The sequence below is a fragment of the Xiphophorus maculatus genome, chromosome 22 (genome assembly GCF_002775205.1).
Source record: "Xiphophorus maculatus strain JP 163 A chromosome 22, X_maculatus-5.0-male, whole genome shotgun sequence".
Classification (NCBI taxonomy): Eukaryota; Metazoa; Chordata; class Actinopteri; order Cyprinodontiformes; family Poeciliidae; genus Xiphophorus; species Xiphophorus maculatus.
The window spans coordinates 28,653,715-28,666,887 of record NC_036464.1 but is presented as its reverse complement, the minus strand read 5'-3'; the positions used below and the strand labels follow the sequence as shown (position 1 = coordinate 28,666,887).

General features: G+C 40.7%; 1 protein-coding gene across 1 annotated transcript in view; it reads right to left on the bottom strand.

Annotated features, from left to right (window-relative positions):
• The window catches only part of LOC102218651 (endothelial PAS domain-containing protein 1-like), a 93,413-nt gene that overhangs the window by 22,251 nt on the left and 57,989 nt on the right, over positions 1 to 13,173 (bottom strand). The window contains exons 5-6 of the mRNA XM_023326963.1: positions 10,357 to 10,472; positions 10,053 to 10,255 (exon numbers count right to left, since the gene is read on the bottom strand). Of these exons, the coding sequence (XP_023182731.1) occupies positions 10,053 to 10,255; positions 10,357 to 10,472 (319 nt within the window). The remainder of the gene's footprint in view (positions 1 to 10,052; positions 10,256 to 10,356; positions 10,473 to 13,173) is intronic.

Here is a 13,173-nt window from a genome sequence, read left to right as displayed (position 1 = left end):
AGAGATTATTCAGAATTAATATCTTATTGGAGCTCATTTTATAATTTTAAAGCTTGAAGTGACATTTAGTGTTTGAAGCCAAATCCTTGTAGTAATTTCACTTTCGAGAAAATGTAGGGGTTTGTTTGTTTTAAGCTGACAGATTATCCAATATGGGGATTTATGGAGGAACCCTCACCTACTTTCAGTTGCAAACCCTGATGGGAATTAATTAATATTAATCACTACATTCTCAAAAAAAAAGAAAACCTCCAACTCTTGCTTAAGACCATGCAAGCTGTGCAAACGGAGAATTTTGGACTAGCTGCCACTTGTTGAAGCCATGTTCTTTCCCTTTCTTTTCCTCCTCTTCTCCTCACCTCTCCTTTTTTGTTTTCCATCCAGCAGGCGCTCGCACTGCCAGAGCCGGGCTAAAGAAACACTCCGTCCTGTTCTCTAATGAGACCCCGTCCTTGCAGGACCTGCAGACCCACCCACCTACTCATTTGTGTAATTAGAGAAAAAATTCGAGCAGCTATTAAACTCAACTTAAAAAGGTCAAAATATAAAAACACATGAAAGCAGCTCATTGTTTTTGTAAAAGTTCACACTTTCCTTCAGTTGGGAACCTTTGTGCTACATGAGCACTTGATATGGTTATATGCGTGAGTGTGTAATGTTTATGTGTAACTCCAATTTCTGCAAAAGAAATCATAAATAAATCAGTTATTGTGCTTTAATTTTGTTGCTGTTTGTCTCATGATCAAATATTTCAGCAGCAAGAAACAAACAAAAAATCCTTTAATCATGTTCGGAGTTTCCAGGATTGACAACAGTTGGGTAACAATGTGTCCCTCCACTCTGACAGTGTACTATTGGGGTATTAATCTTTCATCCTGGGCTTATCAAACAAGCCCAGGATGTGCACAGAGTCATTCTTGACAAGTTAAACTGATCAGTCAACACACCATCATTACTCAAAGTGGACCTTCTGTGTGTGGGTGCTGCTTTAATAACTGTGTTTTAATTGGCAGAAGTCCAGAGTGAAAAATCGGCATCTCTGCAATTCCTCTGAAATCTGACAAACGTTCTGTAAGAAATCCAATGCTCATTTGGTTTTTGCAACAGTGTGTTTGAAAATTTGTGGAGGGATCTTATACAATTTAGAGTTTATTTTTGAAATAATTTTGAAGTTAGAGAAAATATTGTATAATATTATGTCCAAGAAACATTGCAGTGCAGTGGTGACTGCATGCATGTTTCCCCATTTCAAGTTGCTGCTGAGCTCATACTGCTTAAGCAGGCGCAACTGGTTCCACTCTGCATCTTGATGAGAAGCGTATAAAGCTGATGGAGAACTGATCTCAGTTCCTCTTGGTCATTTGGTCCAGCATGTGTGCTGCAGCTTTGTGGAGGCTTGTATAGATAAAGATGCCAGGTTCATGGTTTCTCAGGTTAGTTTGCTGGAGGATTGTTTCTTATTAGAAACCCTTGATTTTGTTATTTACATTCTCATTTTTTCTTCAGGTTTTTCCCTGCCACCTTCAAGATTCTTCCTGCCTTATTTTTAAATAAAATTTTAACTATACTCTTCTGGTTTTGCCTCATTATTCCCTGGCCATTTGTTACTCTCCCCCCCAAATCCCTAAACTGTTTCAGGGATGTAACAAACACTGAAATATTTACTGGGATATTTAGATTCAACATAATAAACATTACTGTTTATTTTATTTTTATATTTTCAGAAAACAATGAAAAGAAAATTACAAAAAATATTCCTTTTTACAAACAGCTAATATTATCTCAAACCAAGAATATCTTGGTGTGAGATTATTAGGTCTAGTGCTGGTATCCTCTTGTAGTATGGTTTTAAAATGGTAAGTTTACTAAAATCACAAAATCTTTTAGTGAAAAGTCAAACCAAGAAGTACCTGAAACATGAATAACAGCAATAGTGACTCCACAACGGCAACTGGAAAATTTTAAGTTCCAGTTGCCATTAGTCAAGATGCTGAAAATTTACTTAAAGTGTCAGTTTAAGCCTTTTGGGTATCTTCTAGATTGCACGTCCATGTGTTAACATTCAGTAAATAATATTTTACACAAGTGTCTCCACCTGCCACCATCCATGTTTCTCCCTGGCTTTGATGTATCTCCACCGATTCATTCAAAATGCTGCCTGAGGAATCGTTTACTCACAGCTCTGCCTGCTTTATGCTGCTTGAGGTCCGGGAAACAGCGGCATAATTCATCCAGGCAGTTTGATGGTCAATTGCTCTTCAAAATCAAACAAGCAGCTGCCGCTTGGATGTGCCAAATTGGCCACCAGGCTGGTATTATGCAAGCGATAATGGCATTATGAGGTCATTTTGATGACAAACATGCGACCAGGACTTCCGGTTGAATGGTGGTGCAATGAGTTGGGTCTTGGTGTGCTCCTTTAGGTTGGCTCTTTTTAAAATTTTTGCTAGGCACTTTATCTCAGCTTCGACCTCAAACGATATAAATAATCTTTACATTGTACACAATTTTTTTTTGTTTGGTCACTAAAATGCCACCATGCCTGTTAAAAAAGGAAATTTGATCCAGTCTCACCTGTGGCCTGCTCCTGGTGGTGAATCCTCAACTAATGGTGAGTCCTCTCCACCTCACACCATCATAGCCAAGCTACATTACTACACTGACTGTGTTAAAATCCTGTCGAAGGCAAGAAAACTTCAGCGGGTCAAGGTGAACGGTATGACTATCTTTGTTTTCCCCGATTATATTACCAGGATGACCCGAGCGCGGGCGGCCTTCACAGACTGCCGTCGTCGGCTCCATGGCATTGAGGGGGTCTGGTTCAGCTTGCTCCATCTGGCCCGGTTGCGGATCACCCATGATGGGGTTACACAGAACTTTAACTCTCTTGAGGAGGCTAATATCTATATCAGGTTGATTACCAAGTGAGAACTATAACTAGAACCATTAGTTTCATGATCTGGGGATTTTATTTTTCTCTCTCTCTGGTTAAGTAATATTTTGAGTTAAGGACTTTTAACATCCGAGTTTCTTTAGTGTTACTATTCTTTCCCCCTGGATGAGCTAGGTTGTTATATTAAATGGGGGCTTGTCCAGGATCTAATTAATACATTCCCATGTTTACAGTTTAGGAAAAATTGTTTGGTTTTGTGTCATGAGGGTGCCTCTGTGAAGTTTGCACAGTTGGTTCACTTTAACATTTAAAACCACTTTAAAAGTGGTCAGTTTAATATTGACCAGTTTTTGGAACAGCCTTCTCTTGATCAACTTGCTTGTTGTCATAAAGCTGACTTAGATGAAAATGCTAGTTACTTTTCCATTTATTACTCTAAGCAACTCGTTAAGAAGGAGTTAAAGGATCTAATTGTGAGCGAACTGGTTGAGTTGAACTTGTTGACTTTGCCATCTGAGATTCCTGTCTCATCTGTTCTGCCAACTGTTGCTGTGCCTGCTGCAGAGACAGAATCTGCTGGCCCCTCTAATACTGCAAAGAAACCTCTGGAGCTAACGTCATCGATAGACACTGAGGTTGTTGGTGGGAGTAAGACTCCTGTCACACTTCCTCGGTTTGACCCCCTCTCGGCATCCTCTGGATCTGTTGGGTCCAAAGTTGAGGCTTTCTTGAAGGTTCGTCTTGCCAGACTGTAATTTGAGGCCGAGGAGAAAGCACTGCTCAGGCAATATCAGCTTCAAGTCAAACGGTTGGAAATTGAAGCTGAAAAGGCTATAAAGCTTTGACACCTAGAGCTTGAATATCGAGTGAGGTCCAAAGTTCAAACAACCACTGAGAGTCCTGCCATTACCTCTGGTGGGCCCTTTGACGTTGCTAAATATGTGGCTTTAGTACCTGAGTTACAGAAATTGACTCGTACTTTTCTGCTTTTGAGCAGATAGCGCAGGTTTTACAGTGGCCACCTGATGTTTGGTCACTACTTCTACAGTGGAAAATCAATGGTAAAGCTCAAGAGGTTGTAGTCGCCTTCCCTCTTAAGTATGAGGTGGTTAAAGCTGCCATTTTGAAAGCTGATGAGCTTGTTCTTGAGGCTTACTGGCAAAATTTTTGTTTTTTTAAGTAAAGCCCTACTCAGACCTATGTAGAATTTGCCAGGGAGAAGGAACGTCTCTTTGACCGATGGTGTGCTTCAAATAAGGTGAATTTTAACTCTCTGAGATAAGTAGTTCTATTAGAGGTATTCAAAAATCATCTACTTGAGTATGTTATTGTATATCTGAAAGAGCAAAAGGTAAAGTCTCTGTCTTCTGCTGCTGTTAGTAGATGAATATGTTCTTATACATAAGTCTACCTTTCAGTCTTGTGCTCATTGAAAGTGTGCCTGCTAAAACAGTTATGGAACAATCCAGGTTAACTCCACAAAAAGATGACAAAGAATGTTTCTATTGTCACAAAACGGATCATCTTATTGCTAACTGTTTGGATTTTGAAATGAAAAGAAAATAATTCTTTATAGACCAAACCAAAAGGTGTTTGTTTAATTAAGAACAAAGCTGAACTTGACTGCACCCCTGATCTTTGTTTTGAACCCTTCCTGTTGGATGGGTTAGTTTCATTTTCTGGAATACCTAATGATCAGCGTCCAGCTCGTATTGTGTGTGATGCTGGATCCTCACAATCTGCTATCCTGGCAGACTCCTTACCTTTCTCTGAGCTGTCTGCTTGTGGCTACAGTGTTGTACTGCAAGGAGTTACGTATGTCCCCTGACCTGTACATCTGGTACATTTGCAATCAAACAGATTTCTGGCACTTTTCCTGTTTCCGTTTGTTAGCAATTAAGGGCATTTCCTTTCTGCTAGGTAATTATATTGCTGTTGGTAAGGTAACTTCAGCACTGGAAACATTATAAAACTCCTGCTCTCTTCCTCAGGAGGAAGAGCCTGCAACACCTAATGCCACTACTTCTTGTGTGCTCACTCAAGTTCAAAAGTTAAACAGAACCTCAGCAACTGATGTTGACTTCTGACAGTTTACTTATGCCAATCTTTTCAGAGGAGGAAAACCCATGAAGTTTAAAAATCTGGGCACTTTTAAAAAGCAATGAAAGCCAGTACTGTCACAGCTGTCACACCTCTCAGATAACTGGTAAGCCTGACGAAGGCTTACCTCCTCCTGCTCTTCACCATCCCGTTTATTACCAAAGTCCACAGCGGCCAAACCCAGAGATGTTGATGGCATGTCACTGAGAAGTCAAAATAAGAGCCATTTCTGACTTTCCAATCCTGAGCACAAGAAAAGCCCTTAGCCATCTCCTTGGTATGACTAGTTGTTACAGGAACTTATGTAGAACCTTCTTAACTATAGTCCTCCTTCTCAGTACTTTGCTGAGCCTAAAAGTAAACCTTGTATGAACTCCATAGTGTCAGCATGCATTTGAAAATGTAAAATCTCTTTTATTTCATGCACCTGCCCTCTCTTCTATGTCTAAGGCTTTCAAACTTGAGGTTTATGATAGTGCTGCGGGAGCTGGAGCTGTATTGTTACAGCAAGGTGATGATGGAGCTGATCATCCCGTCTGTTACTTTTCTTGTAAATTTTTTAAAAGTCAGCTGAATTACTCCACCATTACGAAATAAACTCTGGCTTTGTTTCTTGCACTTCAGCACATTGAGGTCTACCTGGGCTCTAGTTCTGTGCCAGTTAAAGTTTACACTGACCATAACCCCCTTATTTTCCTTCCTCGAATGTACAATTACAAGCAGGCGCAGACTCAGGCGCTGTACAAGATTGCCATCTTAACATTAAACATGAGCAGGGTGCAGTCAACTTCTTAGATGCTTTGTCTATACCATGACTCATAGTTAGCTTGTTGAAAGTGTTAATCCCTAACCTTTTGGTTTAGGTTTTAAGGGGGGAGGTGTTACGGCCAGTGGTCTTGTATGTTTTCTTTTTATCTTCCTTTTCTGTATAGCTGCAGTTTTCCCAGTGGAATTGACTCCACTGGGAACTGGATGCAGCTCTCATTCTCCTGTGCCACTCCCTGAAACCTACAGCAAAGCTGATTGGCTCATCAATTGTCAACTCCAAAAAAATCCCTGATGAGGCCTCCCTTTATAAATCCAACACTTCCTGGGTTGAGACAGCTTGCCACTTTGATGGGTGTCTGACTGCTTTAAATAGTAGTGATGGGCAAATGAAGCCTCATGAAGCAAAGAAGCTTTCCAACCCTTTGCTTTGCAAAAAGGTTCATTACTCGATGCTTCCTTCATCACTCACTAGTGACATCTGCTGGTGAAACTGTAACAGCCTTGTCACTCAGTTGGATCATACCTCCAAAAATTAGTAAATACAATACTGTCACAAAGTTTTCATCAAACTCATGTTTAGTAACAGGAGAATCAATTAAATCATATATAATTGTCATACGTTTTAATTATTAAAATGATTTGTAGCCAATCTAGTCCCGGTATGTGTTGAACGTTAGTGGTTGTGATGGGGTTTCTTTTATGTCGTAGACTGATTTGACAATAAAGACATTTGGTGTTTTAGTGTCTTGGGAGTGCAGTGCTTGTTGGGGCATTTTATCTTTCTTGGATTTCTAATTGGCTCTGATCCCTTATATTTTGCTACATGCAGAATCTTAGTCTTGCAACAGCATTAAATCTGTTTCTGCTGTGCAAGACTGATCTTTGCTGATCAAACTACAAATAAAAATGGAAATTTCCAGAAGGTGAGAAAGGGGTTAATTATTTTTATTTAAGAAGAATTTTATTGTGAGCGATCATCTCAAAGTATTCCCAGAGGTCAGAGATTTTCCTCCATTTCAGACAATCAATCGAGTTTATTTGTGTAGCACATTTCAGCAACAATGCAGTTCAGAGACTTGGATAATAAAATCACAAAACTATAGTCATAAAAAAACACCATAATTGACAATTGAGAAAACCAGTAACAAACATTACATTTTGATGAGTGCCATCATCAATACACATCAAATATGTTGGTCAATATTCCTTTTATTTTGGCCACTGAAGACAAATATTCTAATCTGATGCACAACCAAATGACCTTCAACAACCCATGAAGCAGCACGGCTCATCGCGCTTTTATTTTGAAAACTGACATGCAAAATGAAGCAGTCACTTGTCCCAGGTGATGCGAGGTGTTGTTTGTTGTCAGTCACATGGTTTTCAGCAAGACGATACAAGCATCGAAGCGGGGCTTCATCTGACACTCCCCCTTTTTACTTGGTGCACGCCTCGAAGCCTGGATTCAGATGTCCCATCTCTATTAAGACCACTGTCTTTCTGTGAGCTTTTTGTAAACTTTCTTGATAGCTTTGTCTCTCTGGGGGTTTTATATGTAAACTTCCAGTAGCCTACTAGAGATTTGTAGTTTGTTTTTGTTTAATGTTAGGTTTTTGGTCCAGTTTTGTGTTAAGATCTTTAGTTTACAACTCTGATTGCTTTGTGGATTTTGTTTTATTTGTTACTTTTGGTTATAAGCCCCTACCTTTTTATTATTGTTGGTTTTTCGCCTTTTATTTTGTTAACCCATACAATAAATCTTAAACTGTTAAACCCTTAACATCTGGGTTTTTTAATGTTACTTCATCGCTACCAATTAAATTATCCTCCATTACTGCAAATCCTTAAGTGTAGTGCTCTCTACACTTAAGATCTGGTCAGAATTTAGATCCCATTTTAAATTTGTGTCTCCCTCTAATAAAATGCCGTTGTTAAAAAATAATCTATTTTCTCCTGCGGCTACTAATGCTGCTTATAGAATTTGGCATGAGAAAGCCATTAGAAGAATGAGAGACCTTTACAAAGATGGCTTATTTCTTAGTTTTTCAGAATTGTCCTCAAAATGTACCTTGTCTACTTCTCATCTGTTTCTCTATTTCCAAATTAGACATTGTGTCCATTGCTGTTTCCTACTCTCCCTGCTGACTCACCATGGGTCGACCTTCTAGTTTTTGAAGGTCCAATCTGAAATCTCTTCTTTCTAATAGAAAACTTGAGGCTATTGAGTCCGACTCATCTGGTAAAACCAGAATTGCTTTGGAACGTGAATTGGGTGTCGAACTGTCTGATTCATGGTGGGATAAAGTTATTCTCAGTATACGTTAAAGTACACCATGTGCCAGATTACAGCTTGTACAGTAAGTACAGTCCATGGCGTGTACAGTCCACTTCTCAAAATCTCATCTATCTAAAATTTCCCCTTCAGATGACAGATGCTGGACCTCACTTTGCAACTTAAGTCATATGTTTTTATTCTGCCCAAGTTCACATAAATTTTGAAGTAATTTATTTTCTATACTCTCAGAGATTTTTAGAATCCAGATCCAAAGTGATCCACTAATGGCCATTTTTGGAGTTCCAGTGACCACACTTAACCTGTCCCCCCAGCAGAGATCTTGGCTCTCTGTCCTCTTCTCGCCAGACACTGTATTTTAAGCTCCTGGAAATCTCCTACATCTCTGTCTACATTACAACGGCTTAATACTGTAAGAACATTTTTGCAGATAGAAAAAATTTCATTAGCAGTGAGGAGCAGTTCAGAAAAATTTACTCACAAGTGGACACCTTTTGTGGAATACCTAAAATCTCTGACTTCATAATGCATAGAATGATATAACTGACCCATCTGTGACCAAGTAAAAAAATGAGGTAAAATACTATTACCTTTTGGCTCCCCAATGCCAACCAATTTTTCACCTTTAAAAAAAAATGTAATTAATTAATTAATTATTTTTTCCCCCAAAAAAATGTCTTAGACACTTGCAGAACAATTATTTCCATTGCAAGTGGAAATAATTGAAGGGAGCTGCCAATCTTCCTAGAAGTGACATCCCAAAATCTCTACATCCAGATTGTGAAATGCTCAGAGAAAAAAAAAACAAAGTAAAAACCCAATGTTGGACTCAGTCAGGGTAAGTGTTGCAGTTCATGAAAAGACAAAAAAAGACAAAATGGGTTGTATGGAAGGGTTGCTTGGAGAGACAAAGGTTTGACTGCAAGAACAATGTCCCTTAAACTGATGACTGATTGAGATCAAAGTCCAAACGCCTCACATCAGCACAGTGGTGGAGGGATGATGGAGTAGGGTGGTGTTCCAGGACCTGGACACCTTTACAGTCATATGACTGACCATGAACTTTGATGCATAACGAAATGTTCAAATTTACAAAAGGCAAATAATAGTGAAATTATCAAGGTATTCCATAGACCCTTTGAAAGTCCAGACTTCCATAGAGCTGTTCAGAAAGAAAGGTCTGCAAATCTCAATGAACCGAAGCAACACAATACAAATGAGTCAATCATGTGTCTGAATTAAGAAATGTTGTTGTTTGATGTTTTCCTTAGCTCTAGTGCCCATCAAGAAAATAGTTTTGAACTCATGAGTTGTAAATAACAGAAAACAATAAGAAGGGCCCCACAAAGTCAAAATGTGACGCACTAGAAGTTTTTCACTAAGACTGATCCGGACATCTGATATGACTGCTTGGTACGCCAAGATAAAATGCCGGTTTCTATGTGTTATGGGATCAACAAACGGAGTGCAACAGAGACAGTTTTCCAGCAGTTAGGGTCAACCCGACACACCGGATTGCAACAGTAACAAAACCTGGATATTTTTCACCTTTCTTGTGTTGTGCAGCTTAGCCTGCATGTGCGCATCTACGCATACAAACTCGAAACTTCAAACTTGAAACTTCACGTGTACAAATTTGAGTCACTTGAGTGAAAGAGGGCAAGCAATTGTCACCTCATTGCACAAGTTCCATAGAAAATGAATGAAGAGGGAGCGATGTCTCCTCCAGTAGAGCCCATTGGTTTGTTACACAAGCTATCGCCCACATGCAGGAAGCTGGTTGTGAAGTCGCTCTGAATTTTAAGGTACCTTAAAAGTTTTCAACCTAAAAAGAGTTACGAACTCTTGCAAGTTAAAAAAAGAGAGGTTTTATATAGTCAACTACACACTAGAAACACTTTAGTCCTGCAGTTCGTAGAAGTTTTTAGGATTCTTATTTTGACGTCAGCTCAGAAAAGCACACTTTATGAGCACACTGCTATAGTGGTGCCTGCTTACTTTTCATCACAGTAGGTGAACTTCATGTCCATGCTGTGTCGGCTCAGGAATGTCCTGCTGTCCAGCGGCACGTCAATGTTAGACGGATGTGGGATGGGTTCGCACATCAGGATGGCGCAGGTGAGTGGAGGCTCCTTGTAGCTGCAGAGAACCCGCGATGGGCAGCCGTCGTACATCTTCAGTTGGCCGGTGCAGTGCAGCACCTGGAGGAATGGGAATGTCAGAACATTTTGCCTCCTGCAGCTTTTACGATGGAATTGGTTTGAATGTCAGTCTAACCGTCTCATGTCCATCCAAGCCTTACCTTCCAGCTTGCTGACTTGAGGTTGACGGTACGTCCTCTGTTGGTCACTGTGCATTTCATCCTCATGAAGAAGTCTCGCTCTGTGCTCTGGTCTTTGCCTTTTTTACGGAAGCTCCCTAGAAAACAGAAGAGTAATAATTTAAGGTGGACCGAGATTTCACAGAATCTCATCCTGTAGAACAGATCAAATTAATTCTGATAACAGCAAAATGATGGCCATAATAACCCAACACCTAGGGTTTCAACACCTATTTTTAAAATGGTACATTTGTTTTTGAAGTATCTGTGTCACAAAAACCAATAGGTAGAATTTTACGTAAATGTATTACAAACACAAACCCTTATCAGGATTTTTTGACACACCAACCCAAAGCAGAAAATGATGAAGTGGAACAAAAATGACACAGTCATTTTTGATTTGATTCAATCAAACAATCTTTTAAATAAAAAAACCTAAAGTGAGCCATAATTTTTATTCTGACACCTCAAAAATAAAATCGAGTGCAACCAATATTGTCCCCCTGTAAGTGTCTGAAGAGGTTTGAATTTTACTGTGGCAATGTTAATGGAGGATCAGAATCGATTCAGACTTGTAGAGAAAGACCAGATTTCAGTCGCTCCAGTCTCTTTTCTGCTACAGCAAACATTTTAAAAAGCTTCTCCTTCTGCGCAGTTCTAAATTTATAGAAATGTCAAAGGAGAGAGGCAGGACTTATCTGTATGGTGGTCTAATCTGACTCTTTTGTCCTTCTAGTTCTTTAGTTTGTGGACCAAAAAGTTTTGTTACTGTTCAGACTTTATATGTACTTGTACTAAAAAAAGTACAAATGAAGATGTATAACAGCTGTGATGAAAGTTGATGGTTTTCCAAAGTATGATAAGCCTGTGGAGCTCGGCCGATCATTCCATCATGATGACTTATTATACAGTTTGAGGGGTCAAAGGTCACGTGTATTCGGTTTCCAGTTTTAGCTGTTGTGTACTGAGATTTCTTCAGAATTCCTGTCTCTTTACACAACAGTGCCTGGCGTCCAGGTCTGGACTATTCGCCAAACTTCACAACTTCACAAAGTATGAATTTAAAAACAAGAACTAAATATAAGTTGTATATTCTTCTGGCAACAGCTGATATGACTCACTGTATTGACAAATGAAACTAGATTTATGACAAAACTTTAGAGGGTTTCTTAATTTTGCTTCCTTTGGACATTACAAACATGAAGTTTTAAGGGATGCCAAACTTTAGGTTACTTTCGTAACCCCGGTTCTCTGAGTAGCATGAGTGAGTGTCTCACTATGGGAACGCCCTGGGCGTGACCTCATCAGAAGCTCCAATTACACTCCGCCAGCCCTGATTGGCTGGGGATAAGTCTGTCAGTGCCAGGGAGAGGGGGCATGTCCCACCCCCCTGCCTATATATAGGACTGGCCCTGCACAGACAGATCATTCAAAAAACTCACACCCTCTTCCTCGCTACAAATGAGCAAGGAGGGTGGCTAGGTGAGACACTCACTCATGCTACTCAGAGAACCGGGGTTACGAAAGTAACCTAAAGTTCTCTTTCATAGCATTCGTTTCGTGTCTCACTATGGGAAAATCCTGACTCCCGGATTGCGATGCAGACCCAAGACCGACTGCTGACAATATGAGTCATTGATGGGTGCTTGGTGGCACTCATGCCAAGCTGAGCACTGAATGAGCCAGTGGTTGAGCTGTGACATCAAGCTTATAAAACCGAGCAAATGTATGGGGAGAAGCCCAGCTTGCTGCGGCACAGATCTCCTGGATGGAAACTCCTCTAAAAAGGGCCCATGAGGTGGTCACCCCTCGTGTAGAGTGGGCACGAAGGCCCTCAGGAGGCTGTTGTCCCTTAGAGGTGTAAGCTAAAGCAATTGCAGCAACTATCCAATGTGAAAGTCGCTGTTTTGATACAGGTTTACCAAGGTGACCTTTCGCCCAAGAAACAAACAGCTGGTCACTTTACCTCAATATTTTGGTCCTATCCATATAAGTGTGCAGGGCCCGAACTGGACAGAGTCCATGAAGACGCTCCTGCATCGCTGAGGAAAAAGGTGGGGGGCTAAAAGACACCAAGTCTATCGCCGAACATGACCCCAACACCTTGGGCAAAAAAGCAGGATTAGGAATTAAGGTCACCCTTCTATTCCCTGCAGAGAATTTGACACAAGCTGGGTTCACTGAAAAAGCATGAAGCTCACCCACCCGCTTAGCTGAAGTAAGCGCCAGTAAAAGCGCTGTCTTCAGAGTAACAAATCTCAAATCCACCTGTCCCAGGGGCTCAAATGGAGCATCCATCAGAGCATCCAGAACCAGAGGAAGGTCCCACGATGGGGCAAGGGGTTTAGAGACAGGAAGCCGACGACGAACTCCCTTCATAAACTGGCAAACCAAGGGGTGCTGTCCCACGGTTTTCCCACCAAAACCAACATGGCAAGCTGAGATTGCTGCCAAGTACACTTTTATGGTGGAAAAAGCCTTACCCTTATCCAGCAGGTCCTGCAGGAAAGTCAAAATGGTAACTACAGAGCACTGAATGGATATTTCCTGTGCTTCTGCACACCATTTTTCAAATATGGCCCATTTGCAGTCATACAGAGACCTGGTGGTGGGGGCCCTTGCACTTTGGATTGTCTCAATAACATTGTGTGGGAGACCTACAGAGTGTAAATTTAACCACTCACAGGCCAGGCCCATAGTGCCAGCCTTTCTGGGTGGGGGTAGATGATTTCCCCCCCCGCCTGAGACAACAGGTCCCGCCGCAGAGGTAGAGGCCATGGTTCTCCCTGGAGAAGCTGG